The following is a 19434-nucleotide window of genomic DNA, read 5'->3' on the forward strand; positions in this document are numbered from 1 at the left end:
GGTTAAGTTATGATTATGGTTCCAGGTAAAGGGCTGTGGAGGGCGTTATGTCTATGAAAGTCCCCAAAACGTGTGTTTGTGTGTTATAATGCAACTCAACCCTGGTCCCGTCCTCAGTTTTAGCTGTAAATGGTGGAATTAATCAAAACAATGTAATAAGCATACAGGGGAAGTACCGGGTTTTATTAAAATGCTAAGTTAGTATCCTCTTCACAGCCATATAAACTACTCAAGTGACCTTTCTTTTTGTTCTGGCCCGAAATGATAATTATATGATCCTATCCTCCATATAAGTGATTTAACGAGATGGAAAACTCTTATTTCCTTTCAGCTAAATTCTAACCTTCTCCAAATTCTCAGAAGTACAGAGAAATCTGATTTCTGTTGCACATTTGGAGCACAAAGCCATTGAAGCGAAGTAGCTCAGCCAACCTGCGAGGTTATTGACAGCCCCAGAAGGGGAGACGTTCCCCTGGCTTCTACTGTCTTTAGCGTTATTGGAAACTGAACCCCGTCGGAGTAACCGAGCGCACTTTCCACAGTGATTTACTCCAAGAATATAAAAATGATTTGGAGAAATAGTTTGAGGCACCAGCGGTCTAACTTCCCTTTGATCTTAACAAGCGGTAAATCAGGTATCGGCGACAGGAAGATGAAGAGCGGGGCCGCACGACGCGGGGAGAGGCGGAGACAAAGGGAAAAGAGAAGGTCACGGTGGGCGAAAAGTGGAGAAATGAAATTAAAGACGGGTGCTCCTTCCTTTCAGATCAGAGGAACGTACTGAGAGAGGGGAGAAAACTGGAAGTTAAAGTGAGAGGGGATAAACGGTTAAGCTCCGGTGAACAAAACGGTAACCTCTGTTCAGATCAAAGAGCATCGCTGTGGCGCCAGGAGGGGGGGGAAATCCCCCGCAGATGATGTGAGGAGCTTCCACACCTTTATCACAGTCACCGTCTGAAAATGAGCCGCGCAAACTCTCTTTTATGTGTTAAAATAAAGGAAAGGGGGGAAATCTCTGGTTTCCTGGGATTAAAAAGACCTTGGAGAAGTTAGACGGAGCTAACGCGGGGGTCAGACGTGTTAAATGAGAAGGTTAAATGTCAGCGGGTTGGTTGGCTCAGGACTTCCTGTCATGGACTGGTGACCTCTCCGGACTCCCGTGACCCTCGTCACTGGTTTTACTGGTGATTAAAAGAAAATGGACCCAACACAGAGGAGCTCAGAACAGACCTACGAGCCTGATGAGGCGTTTCCATTGTCGGCCACCTGTCAAGAGCAGTCCAGAAACGTCGTCGCCATCGGTTACGCTGCAGCCAGATGGGCCGGGAGGCTAAAAGTGACTCAGATGCAGCTCTTTGTTCTGCCTGTCACATTGTCTGCAGCGCTGCTTTAGAAATGCTAGCATGTAATCCTCCGTCTACACTCGTTTATGAGCACTCCGCTTACATTTTGATGGGAATAATAACCTGCTGTTATAAATATCTGCATTTTCATACCGATTCATGAACATGATGTGAGGAGCCGCAGCCTCAAACTGAGCAACAATTATATTGTTTATGGGAGGTAAATATTGAAATATCCTGGCTTGGTTATAATGCGTGCTGCTTTTAACGTCAGAGGATAATTTGTTTTTATTCAGACAATAATTGATGTGGCATTTAAATAAAAGTCACACCGAAATAAGAAAACACAATTAAGGTTACACACAAGTAAATAAACCAGTTCTAAAAAAAAGCTTCTCAAAGTTTGCAAAAAAATAATTTAACGCAAAAATGTGAAAATAGTCCAACTATTTGATTTAAAAATGGTTAAAATTAATATCAGAGACTCGGGTAAAGTGATAAAATGGTGAGGCACTATTTAAGAGCTGGTAAAGTCATTTAAAAAACAAATACCGTATTTTCTGGACTATATGTCACGAGTTTAAGTCGCACTAGCTAAAAAAGGCAGAATAAAGAAAAATAGATATATACGTCGCACTGGACTATAAGTCGCATTTTGGGGGGAAATTTATTTGATAAAATCCGAGACCAAGAACATACATTTCATCTTGAAAGGCAATTAGCATGGATTAGCAATAGGGTTACGGTATGCTAACGTAACAAATTCAGCTACATGACCCACAACGAACTGAGTACGTGTCTGCTTTGTTAACGTAACATATTAACAGTTATTCAGATGACTATAGCATAAAGAACATCCGAGCAAGTTTACTAAACAATCAAGTCTAACTGCAGAGACGAAGCACCGCTTCTTCTTCTGCGTCGCTAAAGGAACTCGTTCCTCAGGTACACACGCCTAGAGCGCCCTCTTGTGGTTGTCAGTGTGAAAAAAACACGTGAAATTCTGTAATAATGTATTTATTTAAGTCGCTCCGGAGTACAAGTCTTATAGTCCAGAAAATACTTAAAATAATTTCTCCTCTCTCTGTTAGCATATGTTAGCTCTGTTAGCACCGAGGTATGGAACGTCTGCTGAGTCAGCCACAGACTCCACCTGATCAGGAAGCGCGAGAGCATGACGGGAGCCTTCTACTGTGACCTGTCCAGCACTGATATGTTCCACATTATCCATGATTTTTGTCATAAAAGCTTTCATGTTAGCATGTTAGCTTGCATATCAGCCACAGCAGTTCAGCAGGCAGTGACAACAGTCCTGACAGGCAGTATGACAATTCGTCCCACGTCCTTGTTCTGCCTCCCTAATCTCCTCCTTTGCTCTCTGCAGGTGTCCTCCAGGTGCGACCAGGTGCTGGTCAATGGTAAAGAAATGCACGGGCGTCAGTCTCTGGTCGTCAACTTCTCCTACCTGCACCTGTCGGCTCAGTTGCATCTGACCGTGTGGGTGCCAAAGCTGCCCCTCCAGATCGATGTGTCAGACACTGAACTGAGCCAGGTGAAAGGGTGGAGGGTGCCCATTGTCACTAACAGGAGGTGAGATTGTTAATGGCTTTACAGTTAGCATTTTTACCAGAGCGGTTAGCATTTTCCAGCCATGCCTCCACCTGCGTCTGATCTACAACTGCTGAAAAAATGCTGAAAAAAAACCCAACTTATTGTTCCCCGAGTGAAAGAATGATAGAAAAGGCCGTAAACATATATTGTCTAATGGTCTCTCATACACCGAATGGCTGTTATTTCTTTTCTTTTAAATCATAAAGGCACCGAGACAGCGCACAAGTGTGTGATGCGGTTTGGTCGCGGGTGAACGATTGTGTAATGTAATGCTTCATAAATGGGCCAGTTGAGAGCACATTTCATTCCAACTATGTATGTTTAGAGGTCAAGGCCCGCCTGCCTGTACTGATGAAACGTATTATAGCCTCGGCCACTGAATGAAGCCTTCACTTATTTCTGCACATCCCACCATGATGGCGGTGTGGATCCATCCGAGCTGTGCTCTCTGGGCTTTTTTACCCATCCATGCAGCAAACATTGACCTTGTTGAACCGATCGTAAATGTAACGTGTTTTTTTTATTCTTTTCTTGATGTGCTGAACCGATCTAAATGGATCGCGCCCGTTTCTTTGCCTGTTTAAGTATTCAGACCAGCATGTTGAGAAGTTTCTTTCTTCGCAGACCAACGAGAGACAGCGAAGATGATGAAGATGATGAGAAGAAGGGCAAGGGCTGCACCTTACAGGTACTGATTCAACCGTTTGTATGTATGAGACGCTTAAAGTTTAAGCTAGGGGCTAAAACAAAATCTAAAAAAAACAGCTTTTTAAGAGCTATATTGTAAAATTCCATATGTTGTATTGGGAAGCACAACTTGCCAACAGCAAATCATCAAATCCATTACAACAGTAGTAAAAAACCTCTAAAATACACCCAATAAGGGATAAAATACAGAGTTAATGCATTCCATAAACATTTTAGATGCACTTTACCCTGCTGTTTTCCAAAGGAAGTGAATTGAGGAAGGGTGAGAGCGAGTCAAGTGAGAAATCTTAACTAATCACGCCAATAAAAACTGACATCAGCGTGTCAGCTTTCAGTGAGGAGACATTTTAGAATCAGGGCTGAATTTAACCGCCAGGACTCTTGATTTTCAGTACCAGTACGCCCTGGTGAGGGTCCTCACCCATTTTGTGGCCGAGCCCTCTGATCCTGGAGGGGAGATGGTCTTCATGCTGGGGGCAGACTGGCAAGCTGACATTACTCATTTGGTCCTGGACCAGCTGAAGGTAAGAGAGGAAGGTGTGATGTTTGTTTCTGGCCTTCAAAAGCACCAAAACTGAGTCTGAGATTTAACTCAACTCGTAGATCGTATGTGAACTGTTCCGTGGTCACATCATAAATAAAACTGGTGTTCCCCACAGGTAGAAGATCCACGGATCGCCCGACTTATAGATGGACACATCCTGATTGGACGGGACCTGGGCATCACCAATATACAGGTACACTCGCTAATCTCCGACGTGATCGAGCATATCTGCTACATGAAGTTTAGCAACTCTTCAATTACACTTTTAATCTCCTTTTAACGGTGCAAAAGTGTCGCCCCATTTTGCCCCTCTGTTCATTTTCTCCTGCGGCCGTAAGCCCCTCCGGCTAACTTGCTACACAATTAGCCACAATTAGCTGTCGGATCATGTCCTGACACCGTGGCGTTTAGCATTTACGCGCATTTGACGCACAAAGAAGACACTTGCTGAATTCTAATAAGCTGGGCTATTGTCAGTGGGTGTGACAGTGGAGGACAGTCCCGCGGCTTAGTGTCTTGCTAGCATGCTATTAAATAGCAAAACCAAGTACGCTAAGCTCAGGCCGCGCTGCCATGAGTGGCCTCTCTGCTGTGTCCTGTCCTACAAACCACACACACGTGTGTGTGTCCTGGGTGCCGTGGTAGCAGCTGAGAGCGTGTCTGCCTGGGCTCGACTGGGGACGGGTGCACGTGTGCACTCGTTCGCAGGGGCGCACAAAACAGCTGCGCTCCATTTGGGAGCCGGGGCAGAATTTATCCAGCATCCCCATCGAGACGTCGCAATCGACAGCCGTCATTTGATATTTTGACATTTCAATTTTACCCCCCAGCTCTGACTCGCCCCGTCCTCGCTCTCTTGCCCCAGTCTGTCTTACTTCCTGGGTTGAAGCGCGATCCCGCCGCCGTCTGTCAGTGCATCCTGCCACCTTGTTCAGGACAGGATTGAGTTTGACGCTGTGACAGGTTCACTGAGAGATTTTCTGTGTTCACCAATCAGATCTGCCTGTAGTCGTGTCGCCGGGCGGAGTAGTGCTCGACAACACGGGGCTCTTCATCTCATTCACAGCCTGTCTCTCCATCTGTTCCTCAGCATCTTTTTTTGCCCTTCTTTCACTTCCTGTCATTGTCTCACATCAACTCCATTTATTCTCCACTCCCTCGCTCTCGCTCGCGTCCTCCGTCCCTCCGTCTTTGCTGTCTTTTACCTCCCCAGCTTTGGCCTCACGCTCTCTTTATGATCTGCTGTCTTGTGGGCTGTTTTCCCCTTGTCTGGTGCACATCTGGAGTCTATTGAGTTTGTTAATCGGTTGAAAAAAATCCTACCTCACAGAACGTGCAACACTCTCACTATGAGCGTCTGCAGGAACAATGATTATGCTTTAGTAATAACAACAAAAAATATGATTGGACAAAACCAGAGGCACCTATAAAGGGTCACGCATCTTTGTTGCATTAGCTTAGCCAATGTTCATTTTGCAGTAACACGATGTCTCCTGGATTATACACAACAGTTTCCATTAAAACGGTCCTCTCTGCTGCTGCTACAAACGAACCAAGAGCAAAAATAAATGTCTTTTGTTATTCGAGTTTGATTTTACGTGTGTGTGAACACTTCACAAGTGTTTCACATCGTGATTCTAAAAACTCCACGAAAGGAACAGTCGGCACCTCACAGCAAAGTATTTTTAGCTTGTCATTATCTGTTTTCAGTTTTCGAGGGGGTTTAGGGTTACTACGCTAATGCAGCATCATTCATTGTTGGCATTGACACAGTCGAGCTGCAGGGGGGCGTTTTAGTGCCGTCTCAATGTTCAGCCTATGCTAGTTCTCGCCTAAAGCCTTTTTCTGGTCTTTCACCCCCTCAGTAGAAAACAGAAAAGCTACCCAGTGATAAATTTTGCCATGGTGACGCTAGCGCATGGTAGCAAGTATGAACACTTGTTCCATAGCATGTGCTGTAATTTGTCACTGTTTTTAGATTGAGGACTCGGTGTATGGCCCGTAGCGCTGTCGTGCTAACCGGCTCTAGCTGGTCCTGCGTCAGCTTTAAATACTTCACCGTCCCCTCGAGGCAGGAACAGCTCAAAAGAAATCTCATTCACCTCTCCTCCACCATATTCCATGTTTTCCTTTATGCCGCCCCCTTTCCTTCACTGGATGCGACCGTATCCTTGAGATTCTGTTCTTCCGGTTGACATTTTGCTGGAGTGACGGTGCATCTGCTGGCAGTGCAGCTAGCTCCTCGCCGATGGGTCCTTTTCACTCCTGATTCTTGCTGTGAGAAAACACTAATCACAATAATTTTTCCCATGAATATTTAGCAGACAAGCTGGCTGATTGGGCAGAGACAATGGGAGAAACCTAAATTTAGATGTAATTGCACTTGTGTGACTGTTCTGGAGAGATGTTGTAGAATTCCCTTTCAATCTGTCTGTGTTTGTAACCCAAACTCTCCATTCATGCTTTGTTGATTCTTTGTTGTAGGTTCTGTCGCCGCTCTCTGACTCGATCCTGGCAGAGAAGACTGTGACGGTGCTGGACGATAAGGTAGGATACACACAGATGGATAATTATTGAATCTGTTGGTTGTCCCGGCCTTTCAGCCTTCTGAGTGTATTCATCTCTGCAGGTCACCATCACAGACCTCGGAGTCCAGCTGGTGGCTTCCCTGTCCCTCAGCATATCAGGGAACCCCGGCAATTACCAGGCCATGCAGCTAACGGCTACAGCCGCAGACCTGCTACACGGACCCAAACAGGTAAAAGAGGAAATATTGAGGACTCTAAACGGCACTCTGAAGCCTCCGTGTGTTTTTCTATCACACTCTTTAGGCCGATGTTATCTCCACAGTAATAACCCCAAGGTTGTAATCACAGAAGTTAAGCGGTAATTCTGCGCTGTGAACATCATATCGCTGCTATCTTTATTATAATCAGGTTCTAATTAGGAGCGCTTAACTTCCAGGCTGCAGCTACAGTCCCACTGAAGTTCTGCTCTAAAAGAAGAAGGTGGTTATTAGCTGGAGCCAAATAGAGCTGTTTGTTCTATTAACCCACTAGAAATGATGTCACGACTAAATCATTGTTCAGCTAAATACTAATTATGTTTTTCTACCGTTGTTGACTGGTCCCCTGTATTATAATAGAATTCTCCCATAAAAATGTGTGCAGGAGCCTTTATTTCAGAGTTTTTGTAAAAGAGCCACAGAGATTGATCAGATGTTTCCGTATAGTTGTTATTGATAATTACTATAATATTAAACATTATACAACTTAAAGAGACATTACTTTGGTTACATGCATGCATTTAAATGTTTTAAAATGGGATCTAAATGGAGATTGTGGCAATTGTTCTGGAATCTTGCTACTCCTGCTAATTTTCCTAATCCCTCCTCCTTCCTCTTGGTTGTTGCCCTCCCTCTGATTTTTATGTCAACCTCCAGCAACGCTGCTCGAACCAGTGTCCTTTCATTTTCTGCAGGTCTCAACCCTCTGCCCCGTAGCACCATGTCCCTTTTTTTTTTTGCTAGTCATCTTTAGACAATGGCTAACATTTTCGTTTCTTCCCGGGGGCACCGTTAGAGGTGGATTGGCTCATTACTGTGAAAAGGCAGATTTGATCTCGGGTTTTATCGCGGTGTGATTTCTTTTTCGTGTCTGTTTTCATCGCCTGTGAAATTATGTCTTGACTTTTGAGCGAGAATGTAAGGATGGGAGGGTCAAGAGACATTTTAAGGGCGAATTCATGCGTCAGCCTGTAGTTTAATGAAAAAAGTGCAAATATCGCCCTTTCTATCATGCTGTCAACACATTACCGGTCCATAAATGTATATAATTTTGTCAAGTAGCACTGTCAAGTGTCTATGGTCGCCACTATCCTAATCTGCCACGCACATTGGCAGAAAAGTGTCTGCAAGAACTGTCATTTTATCAATCCTTCCATCTACTCAATGTAGGGTAAACAGACCAATTCAAATGAGGCCCGTGACAAACCCGTCTGCACCAGCACCCTCCCCCCCAGCAACATAATGTTTGTTTGTTGCATATGTTTCCTTTTTGATTGCAGAATGCCAATAAACGCACAGGCGAAACAAACCATAATGAATGTCAACCAGCAGATCTCCCAGCCACCTGACCCATTGTTAATGTCAGAATATCAATTAGCGCCGCTTTAAATACCATCAGTACGAATCAGAAATGACAGCCGATGTTTTCCTCTGCTAGCACCATGGATCAGATATCGTTCACGGAGCAGTTAGCGGAATCATCAGCCACTAATCTGTATCAAAGTTCCATCACGTTGACAATGTGACCTTTTTAGTTGCTTTATTATGCATTATTATAAAATGGCTTTGAAGCCCTTAAAGAATATTGAACTTGTATACACATGTAGAGACATGGGAGTATTTAAGTGCTAATAAGCGCCACGCCCATTTACTGATATTTATTCATGAAGCACATAGAGGGGTGGCACAGCCTTGAATAACAAGCAGTCCAATTCCAGTGGGACATATAGAATAGCTTGTTGTTAGCTGTACGGATAATGTATTCTCACTGGATGCTTTGAACATGTCCATTGTTTGAAGAATAAGTCTTTTTCTCCCTTCAGGAGGCTGCAATCAGTGCATGGATCCAGTACAGCGATGGTTCGGTGACACCTCTGGATGTCTACGATCCTAAAGACTTCCTGCTATCTGCCGTATCGCTTGATGAGACCGTCATCTCTGTAGCCAACCAGGTAGTGTACCTCTTGATTTTCAGAGCTTCCCCAAAAATCCCTAAAACGTGCTAACAACTCTAAAGTTTCCAAACTTTAAAGTTGAACAGCAAGCAAATCCACACCATCAGAAAGGGTGTGTCAGTGTGTATAGCGATGTAATATGTAGCATAGCATCTTGAATAAGCATCAATAATGAGAGCAAATCCTCTCAGGAGCAACACTGGCCAACCATAGTGGCAGAGGGTGAAGGACAGGGAGCACTGGTTCGTGTGGAGATGGTCATCTCCGAGACCTGCCAGAAGTCCAAAAGGAAAAGTGTGCTGGCGTCTGGCGTTGGCAGCATCAACGTGAAGTTCGGATGGAAAAACGATGGAAGAGGTGCTGTGGGAAGCGGGAGACATGACGACGGTGGGATCGACAACAGCACAAGTGAGCAGCAAACAAAGGACGGGGCGTGGAAGTCCAACAGCGCCGTGGTGGATCGAGAGGAAGGGGCGATGAGGAAGGTGAGAGTGCTGAACTCGTAACTGCTGGAGTAGCAACAAGGGCTAAAATAAGCACCCCTCTCCTTTCTTGGATCAGATTAGCACAACAACAAAGAGCACGGTAATTCCTCGGGTTCCGGGCGGCAAAGCTGCCAGTGGAGGCAGTAGCAGTGGCCGGGGTGGAGGACCCAACCCTGCAGGGGACTACAGCGACAACCCAACACAGGTGGAGGTACCCGGTCCCGGGGAGGGTGAACTGACTCAGACTACCAGAGGGCTGTCGGACCTAGAGATCGGAATGTACGCTCTTCTGGGGGTCTTCTGTCTGGCGATACTGGTTTTCCTCATCAACTGTGTCAGTTTTGCCTTCAGGTAAAAATATCATAGTGTATTTTCTCAGGTGGTGTGCCTCGCTCTTCTCACTCATTTAAAGGGTGTGCATTGCCAATGTCAAAGGAAGAAATGGAGTTGAATGAATTCTCTTCTCCAACTGCAGATACCGTCACAAACAGGTGCCCGTGTTGGAAGCAGGGGGCAATATGAACCACGCACATGACTGGGTCTGGCTCGGCAACGAAGCCGACCTCTTGGCTGATCAGTCTGACCAGTGCCAGGGCGGGCTGCCCGACGAGTGCACTACCATCATCGACCGCAACGAGGGAGGATATGAGGAGAACAAGTACCTGCTGAATGGGGCGGGGAACACCTTGGTAATGGCTGTGGGCACGGGCATGGGCACTATCGGCAGGGGCGGGGGTGGGCACCGAGGCATCACTCACAGACAGACCTTGCCCAGATCTCTCCCAGATCACCAGTGCCTTTCAACAATCACCACAGAAGGCAAAACCCCCACAGGTCACGCAGATCATTTGAATAATTCCCCACAAGCCACAGCTGCAGTGACAGCCGCCAAACGCAAACGCGTCCAGTTCACGTCTTTTGCCACCGTCCTATCTAATGATAAGTCTGCCGAGGGTCCCCCCTACGGCAACTCTTCTACCTTGATGACCACTGGAGGCGAGGATGATATCAAGTGGGTGTGCCAGGATATGGACCTGGGTCAGTCTGAGATCAGAACCTACATGGAGAGGCTACAAGACAATCTGTGACTGGTGGGGGGCAAGAGAAAGAATCTCTGCAGGAGAGAGGAGACAGATAAAGAGTACAATTCACCTAATGCCTTTGAAATGGATGGACGGAGAGTAGAGAAGTGGTTATTACTGAGCAAACCATGAAGGAAAGCTAACATACAGTAGCTCCTCTTAGCATTGGAAACCAATATTGCCACCATTAGGTCAACATTGTAACCACTGGTAGCAAACAAGAAATGATGAGATTTTTTTTTAATATATTATAATTGTAAAAATACTAATGTAAAAAATAAGTTTTCTCAGATTACAGTAAATATTTTAAATTCAGGCTTTTTTTATGTTAATCATTCCCTCAAGGAAATCTCAAATGCAAATATGTTTATGATTTGCATTAATTAATATTTGCAAATTCATGAGTTCCTTGAACAACCAGTTAAAATACAACATTTAAATAAAAATAGTAGAATTTGTTTAATCATTGCTGTCATTAACTGATACGTTCAATTGATCTAGTTTTACGTACAAACCTGTCTTTAGTAAATCCAATATGTTGTTCTTCAACCACACCACGCATTACCGTTGAACTGCTCACTGTAACATAGTGAGCATAGACTTATTCTGAGTTTTCCACTACAACTCCACTCAGGAGAACGTTCCATCCGAAGGTGAACACAGACAATCTCATGTTTTTCCTCAGTTAACCGAATGTGAAGAGATGGGAAGACAAACTCTTAAAATACTGTTTCTCCCTTCAAGACGGAGGCATTTAAACTTGCACAATTCTGAAAGAACATTAGCAATAGGCTTAATTCCCCTTTCTTGCAACCTCTCAGCCACGGTTCTGGACTGGACCTGACATCCCACCCCCACACCCCACCCTCTCCCTTCCTCTCCCTGCCTGTGAAAGGACAACAGCAAGAACTTTGTAAAAAAGAAAAAAAAAAGAAAAAAAAGAAGGTACGAGAGACTTAAAATTGTCTGAGGACCGACAGTTTGGACCAGAGGTGCTACACCTGGGGCTGAGAATGTCCACAGAACGATATTACAATCCAAACAAAGTGAAGTGACACTCTGTAATATCTCACAAATTGATAAAGGTTCGTGAAACCTATGTTCTCGATGACAATAATAATTCCAGTTTTCTTCTTTTGTTGGCTTTTTTGGACCACGACTTTTGTTTTTGTCGAACCTTTCCTAATCTGGAAAAACATAACTGTAGCTTTTTTCTTTTTTTCCTGAGATGTATTAATATTTATATCCACATACATTTCCTATAGATTTATTTATTTAAATTAACTTGTGATGGGGTGAGGAAGTCATGAGGAAAAGACTGTGGACAACACATCTGCTGGTGAATGATAGCACATCAATGGGGACAGTCAGAGGTGGCCTCACCTTTATTATGCTCAGGTGACGACTCTTGAATTACCACCAATAAAAAAAGAGGCGCATTGAGAGATTGTTCAGATTGCAATATTTATTTATAAGTGTGTTGCTGTTTTAGAGTACGCTCTATATTGTAGATAAATCAACATGCTTCAAAGTGCTTGTGAATAAGACTGCAGGTCACTAGCCAATGACATGGTGAGATTTTTGTACATTTTACAGTGCAAATATGGTACGCAATATTTACCACCACAATGTGAAAATGATCTTGTTTTTTTTTTCTTTTCGTTTTCCTCTAAAATGTTGCCATCTTCATTGAAAGCATTAAAGGAGTTTCTGTCTTTGTACTTGGTAGACTGCCTTTTACCTCCCTGCTTCAGTGTAAAAATGGAGGGAAAACATTTTCCATTAGCATTAGCGTGTTTAGAATTGAAAAGTTTGGAAAGACCCAGAGACACAGTCCATTAGTGAAACACCTTTGTTATTTAATGAGCTGCAGGTAGTAAATTGTAGTAAGAAAAGATTATAAGGGTTGTTAATAAAATGCAGACTAAGAGACAAAAATCGGACATGAGATGTGGAAAGCAAGCAACGATATGGTGGAAGTAACTGAGCTGCCACGTTTCTGCATAGACCTGACTCCTGCGCATTCCTGTTTTAGCCTGTTTTAATGTAGTTGAAAGTGAAAGAAGCAGGTACAAGATCAACTCCTGAGGCAGAGTTTTAATGTACCAGAACTGTGACATAAATCAGACTTTTACACCATGTGCATATTTTCAAAAATCAACAGTTGTAAATGGAAAAAAAGATTAAAAAAATAGAGTGCTATTTTTAAACAATGAGATTCTGGCTTTTATTGAGTGTAAATAATTAACTGTACACAGCCTTCTGACTCTTGGGGGAAATTCTTTTTAACCACTTTAGCTATTTTGCATTATGACAAATTGTAATTAGCTCCAAGTATGCTAATTTGTGCGCCTTTGGTTGTCTCTGTTACCGCTTATTTTGTCTGGAGACTGTTTTAGTGACAGAAATACTATAAAGGCCTCATATCTTTTTGGCAATCCACCACAAAAAATCTCTTCATACTGTGTACTACCAGTTTTAGGAGCATATATATATATTTTATTTGAGCACAGGTCTTAAAGGGAAATATTTGTCTAATTCAGCCTCTCATCCATTTTGGAGGACATGAGAACAGATTCTGTGGCACAGGGCTCACATTAAGTGCATTTACATGCATGCAAGAGAACAAAATTCCTCCTCCTAAAAATCCTCCTAGTTAAAATGCATGCATGTGGATACACAAGCGTCCCAATGAGTTGCTTACTAGCAGCCTGCTGGCTGTGGTAGCAACCAGGTAGGAACCCGGCAAATGCCAAAATGCTGATTCACACACAAGTTGACAGGTGCGTAAACTCATCCATTACTGCCGATGGCTGGAGCTGACGTTAAAGTTCTACCAGGGTGGGCAACGAACAACAAAGTAAAACACTGCGAATCGCCATCAGGTTGGAGGTGGTAGCTTGTCTTCATGACTTTAAAGTAACTGCTTTGTGGACAGAAAATCTGGTTGCTTAAATTATTCACGCCAATCGAGCAAGCATTTAATATGCATGTAAGCACACTTAAAGTCCTTAGGTCACTAATCCCAACCCTAAAAGAGCAAGGGATAGGGTAGGGGGATAGATGTGCATTTTCAAATAAAAGTTTAATGGGTATTAAAAAAAAGGTTTTTCAACACTTCCTACTAAACAGCAGTAAAATCACAATTGGCTCACACAGGTGCAGCAGATAAGCTGTAATGTTGCCAGAGGTGCACGAATGACCTGACAGGTAGAGGTGATACTACTGACCATGAGCCCTGACAGTTTCCTGTTTTATTTTACTTTTTGTCATTATTTAAATACATGATTTTAAATGTTTCTGGAGGACAATAAAGATTCATAATCTGAAACTGAGACCCTGTTTGTTGTGTAGTCCTAACACCATCAGTTAGATGATAAAGGAAGAGGCAAGAGACGTCGTTTAAGGCCATGCCCCAACATCCACGGTGGGAACTGGTCATCCAGGGCCGTCCGGGGACTGATATTGCCATAAAACTGACAATAATCTCATAGATTTTAAACTAATGACACATGATTACCTCTAAGGGTCGCTTAACCTCTAGGACAGGGGTGGGCAAATCCAGTCCTCGAGGGCCAAGTTCAAGCCAGACTTTCTGTCCTACAGGTAAACACTTTCACCTGGGGTTCCATTTACCTTGGTGAAAGCGGTTTCTCCCGGGTATGATGCAAAACCTGACTGGATCCCAGCCTTTGTGGATTGGACTTGCTCATCAGAGGAGGTCAAATCCATTCCTCGAGGGTTGGATTCAAACCAGGATTTGCATCCTACCAGGCTTTCACCAAGGTAAATGGAACCCCAGGTGAAAGTATTTACCTGTAGGACAGAAAGTCTGGCTTGAATCTGGCCCTCGAGGACTGGATTTGCCCACCCCTGCTCTAGGATCTGTTGGTTTTAAAGGATTTGAAGTCTACAGAGCTGGTTCAGGCAGACAGCTCAAAGCCTGTGATTCTGGATCAGCTGATCCTTCATATGACCCTCTATCCTGATGAGGGCAGGTATTTAATCCCCCCTTTTACCTGGTCACGCTTGATGGCTCCACACTGCTACTGCGCTTGGCCTATGCTGCTCATGCTGTTCTGGGCTGGGGTTAAGGTGCTGCCCTGGCTATTTCACTGGGGGAATATTGTGTCAGAGCTGAAGCCAAACCTGCTTCTCTCTGCTAGCTGTGCAACTAATTGTGAGCACTAACGTATTTGGTTTAATCCATATTTGTCTGACTGAAATTCTGTTTCTTTTGACATTCAGCTAAAGTTGGAGATAAGATTCATCACATTAACAAGAAAATGCCAGAAGGTTTGTAGCTAAATTCAGTATGAAGTGTCTGAGGTTTGAATGTAGACTGCTTAGATATTGACAGGAAGCTACATCTTCATTCCACTTACATGAGACAATTGCAGCAATTGTGTTAACATAAGGAGTGGCGGCAATGGCATGCCGAGGGGTATTTTACACCCCACTGAGGATGCAGCAATTGACTCCAGAGACGCTGGACTGGTGAGAGAACATGAGTCCACATATAGACTCTTATTACTGTTTATGAGCAGCGGGGTCAAAGAGAAACTCGGGACATTACAATCCCATTTTCTGTGGCCACACACAATTACCAGTTTACTGCGATGCTGTTTTGGGTGTTATATACAGTACATTTGCTTCAAAGGGGCTGGGTTAGATTAAGTTAAAATGAACAATAAAATTGAGTTTTGGCTTGTGCAGAATGTCCCTCCATCTTCACATTAACTTAATCTAATCACACCTAGCTGGTTAATAGATAACAAATAATCCTATTTCTATGCAATAACTCTTCTTGGGCTACAGCTGTCGCCCTTTCAGCTGCAATATATCACCACGGCAGTTTTCAGGAAGATGTGAATCCATAAGACTGATGATCCCTAGATAACCCCAATGTTGGCTCAATAATTGTAACTCCCGCAGCCTCAGTACATCAGCGTGTTTGTATAGGATGGGGGGCACGAAAGTACCACCAGGCTGGTGGTTGTTACAATAACTATGCTTCTTTCAGAGAGAGCGTGGTAAATGCAAACAAGATCCTGTCAAAATGGGCATTTTTTCCCCCACCCCATTAAAGTAAATACAGCCTTTCTGTATTTCAGTGCAATTGTGGACGCCCTGAATCACACCGGCAGGGTCTGAGGCATCAAATCCACCGTATCACGCCACTGAAATAACATCTGCCGGCCAAACATCATTTAATTTCCTTTCCTCTTCCTGTTTATTTATGACCCAATCACATGGTGCCACGGAACTCGTGCAACTCATCCAGCTCGTGTTTGGTGCATGTGCAGAGTCCCCCCAATAGACACTGTTTGGAAAAAAGCTTGAATGATGAAGTGGTCCACTAGGTTAAGACCAATGCTCATGACCGGTTCTGAGGACTGATCCATCCACAGAGCGTCAGAGATCATCTACGCTGGTCGAATCCGCACCTTTCAGGTTTGTTGGACTTGCGCTCGGTCTTTTTCGCACCGGTTCAGTCCCATTGCACACGTACGCCGTCCTCTCAGCCGCAGACACTCTTCTCCTTTTCCTCTCGGAATCTTCTCATTTGACCCTCCATCTCTCTCTCTCTCTCTCTCTCTCTCTCTCTCTCCACTCCAATTTGAAGCTGCTCTCCATCAGCGGGTTCTGTCCATCCCTGCAGGCTCTTGCTCTGCTGCACCCGTTGATTTACAGCTCTTATCAAATACATATTGCCAAGCGAGTGAGACGTGCAACCTTTCATTTGCACGCCGCCGCCCTGCAAATTCGATACACTACATTAACAAGAAAAATGACTGGTGCTCCGCACGCCAAGAGCTTGTGTTTATAAGTTTGCGTGTGAGGGAGAACGCTGGACTGAGAGACACATAAAAGTGTCACAGAGGGAGATGGTGTACAGTAAGTCACCGTGAGGCTGAGCTGGCGCCTGAGCGAGCGTGTCCTGAGTCAGAGTTTGTAAAAACAAAATAGCAAAGCTACGATAAAAGATTTGTGTGATGCAGGTTGGTCTTTAGTAAAAAAAATAAAATAAAATAAACTAAGGCTTTCTCTGGAATGCCATTTATCTCCATACTGATTGTTTTTTCCTTTTTCATTTGTTGTTTTTTGGAATTGTTGGAGGGAGACCTGCCTACATCCTCACCCACATATAGCTAAAGGCTGTTGAGTCAATTATCATTAACATTGTCTAATATAATTAGTCTCTTTGGAAGCTTTCAACAGGTACCTTCTGCAGTGTCGCTTTGGGCTCCTTGTCATCTACCTCCTGAATATCCACTCCACTTACGACCGTAGCTACACAAGAGTGCACTATTAGTGCTTTTACTGTTGGATGAAAGTGCGGTTTGCATACATTTTCCAGGTGAAACCTTCCCTTTGCCTCCTAGGCCACTGAAATGAAAGCTTTAAGTGTGAGTGACACTGGTGCTTCCATTAAGACGGTGACTCAACCCCAGTCAGTTTATCTTTCAAATGGTAGCTGGCTGGAGGGTCATTGCAGCGTTGCGTAGGATACAACTTGAGCTACCATTTGCCTTTAAAGTGAGCGCACAGATGGCCTGAACACGGCCTTACGTTTAACCTAATAACAAGCACACTGCTGTTTAACCACAAGTGCTCATTCCTTTCCGGTATCATCAAAACTCGCATAGATTCTTACCTATTTAAATATTTCACTTTAAGCTTCAAGTTTAAATATTATTGATGTACAAAAATCCAAATAGCAAACCTTGTTAGAACCATTGTGTGTGTATGTGTGTCTGTGTGTGTGTGTATGTGTGTCTGTGTGTGTGTGTTTTGTCACACCTTGTCCTTACAGACCTAATTAGCCTCATGTGTCTCACCTGTTCCCAATCAACCCCCCTTGGGTATTTAAACCTGCTTCTCCTTCCCTCCAGTTCCAGGCCGTTGTGGGTTTAAGTGTTCGGTGTTGTCCTTGTGTGCAGTTTGGGTGCTTTTTTTGGGCGTGTTTGGATTTTGGGCTTGATTCTGCCTCATGATTTGAACCTCGAGTCAAAATCAAGATTCCTTGTCTGTGCTCATCGGCTCGGGAATCACAGCAATCCAATAAATGGACATAAATGTATCTCAATGATCATGATTAAAAGCCATCTAAAACCTTCCCTAAATATCCCTTAACCCATCATTAAGTCACTATAGAAGTCCTGCTGTTTTTAAGAACGTATCTAAATAATAAAATCTGAGTGTCATCTAAAAGCACTCATGGTAGGTGGGGGGTGCAGATGAGATGTGTGTGGTGTGATATTTGTTTTACTTTAGCTGTTGGCAGGACAATGGGATGGATTCAGCAAAGAAAAACACATACACCGACGTCATATCACCATCACGGGGTCGGAATAAAGAAAAAAGGGCGTCGCCCGCTCAGAAAACCTCCTCTTTGGAGTCAGATGGCTGAGGTAGAATTGTGACCCGAGGCGACCTGAGGTACATCGACATCACTCTACGGTTTCACTTTGGTCGCCTGTGGTGTTCCGCCCCGTCATCAGCTTTGTTGCCCTCTTCTGAACAGGCTAATGTCTGTAGCAACCCAAATGTTACATCAGCCTGCAGGACACCCAGATCATCCTGTGGACAGGAGCCAACGTTTCCATGCAATGACAGAGCTCTCACTCCTGAATGCAGAATGCATGTTAAACAATTAAACAGGGTGTTTTACAGCGCAGCACCTGTTGTTTTGTGTAATCCAGCCCGTCCACTGCAACACCTTTGCTTTCCACATGTTGGTATCCATCACTGCACTGGTGAGGGTTGGATTTAAGTGCACTGGTTGTGGTGTGACGCGGCCATCCATCTTGTTTATTTTTTTCCTATGGTAAGCTCACAAATAGCAGATACAAATGACATCACAGAATTTCCCTCTGCACGTGTGTGTGTGTGCATGCGCGTGCGTATGTGTGTGTGTGTGTGTACACGGGCTACGCTCACAGCGAAAATGGTCTTTCTTCTCGATACCCCTGGCACTTCTCATTTCTCTCCCCTCTCGTCATCCCTTGGGATTTTCAACACTGTATGACTTATTTAAATTCTCGGCCAGGCTAAATCTCCCAGGAGCCCCTGCAGCCGTCTTGCATGTCAGACAAGTGGCGCTTTGTGCTCCTTGTTTCAGGAGCACGGCCCTTTTCTTTCCCCACAAAGAAAAGCCACGAGTTAACGCGTCACATCAGTGAGCAACTAATTGGTGAATTAATTCTGAAAGCCGGACAGAAAACGAATGTAATCAGCTGCTGTAATGAAAACGAGCTATCGTTGGAACTGTGGACTGCCGCAGTAACTCATGTAGAACCGACTCACTTTCAGTCAGAACGGGCTTTTCCTCCAGCTGCTCGTACGCTGTAAGACTCAGAAACGCCGCTGACAGAAAAATCACAGCCCAGTAATGGCGGCGGAGCCCCGGTCAGACCTACATCACTCAATCAGCACCGGAACACCTTTTTTTTCTTTAAAAACACCACTTTCAGTTCTTTCATCTGGACTTTTGTCAATTGAGGTTTTACATTTTTAAATCCAATATTTAGGCTGTGATTGTCATGTTTGTTGAGTTCACAGCTGAAGTGGACCCAACGCCACTTCTGAGACTTTTGTGCCGCTGTTCCCTCCAATCACAGATTAATTTGACTGAATGTAAAAACAAGAGAATTTTTCATCAAAGCACTTCGGACCTGAAGTACATCTGACCTTTAGATAAAAGATTATTTTTCCAGAATAAAGCAAAAATACAGACTGTAAATTATTGGGCTTTGTCACATACACAGGATTTAAAACTGTTTGTTTGTTTGCAAAAATACAGCATATAAGTAATTACGTATGTTGAATATAAATATGCAGCATTTTTTGATTATTTCAAAAGGAAAATATCATGATGCGTGAAGAACCCACATCTGCACCTGGAGTCCAATAAATCA

The 19434-nt window shown here is 43.9% G+C and overlaps 1 protein-coding gene across 1 annotated transcript in view; it reads left to right on the forward strand.

The window, feature by feature from the left end:
* LOC101075047 (transmembrane protein 132D) overlaps positions 1 to 13844 on the forward strand; it is a 135554-nt gene extending 121710 nt beyond the window's left edge. The window contains exons 7-16 of the mRNA XM_029830175.1: positions 2728 to 2933; positions 3579 to 3642; positions 4055 to 4186; positions 4322 to 4399; positions 6691 to 6753; positions 6836 to 6964; positions 8815 to 8943; positions 9138 to 9431; positions 9508 to 9782; positions 9907 to 13844. Coding sequence (XP_029686035.1) covers positions 2728 to 2933; positions 3579 to 3642; positions 4055 to 4186; positions 4322 to 4399; positions 6691 to 6753; positions 6836 to 6964; positions 8815 to 8943; positions 9138 to 9431; positions 9508 to 9782; positions 9907 to 10519 — 1983 coding nt within the window. The 3' untranslated portion in view covers positions 10520 to 13844. The remainder of the gene's footprint in view (positions 1 to 2727; positions 2934 to 3578; positions 3643 to 4054; positions 4187 to 4321; positions 4400 to 6690; positions 6754 to 6835; positions 6965 to 8814; positions 8944 to 9137; positions 9432 to 9507; positions 9783 to 9906) is intronic.
* Positions 13845 to 19434: the final 5590 nt, after the last annotated feature.

This window comes from Takifugu rubripes, chromosome 21 (assembly GCF_901000725.2).
Source record: "Takifugu rubripes chromosome 21, fTakRub1.2, whole genome shotgun sequence".
NCBI classification, from domain to species: Eukaryota; Metazoa; Chordata; class Actinopteri; order Tetraodontiformes; family Tetraodontidae; genus Takifugu; species Takifugu rubripes.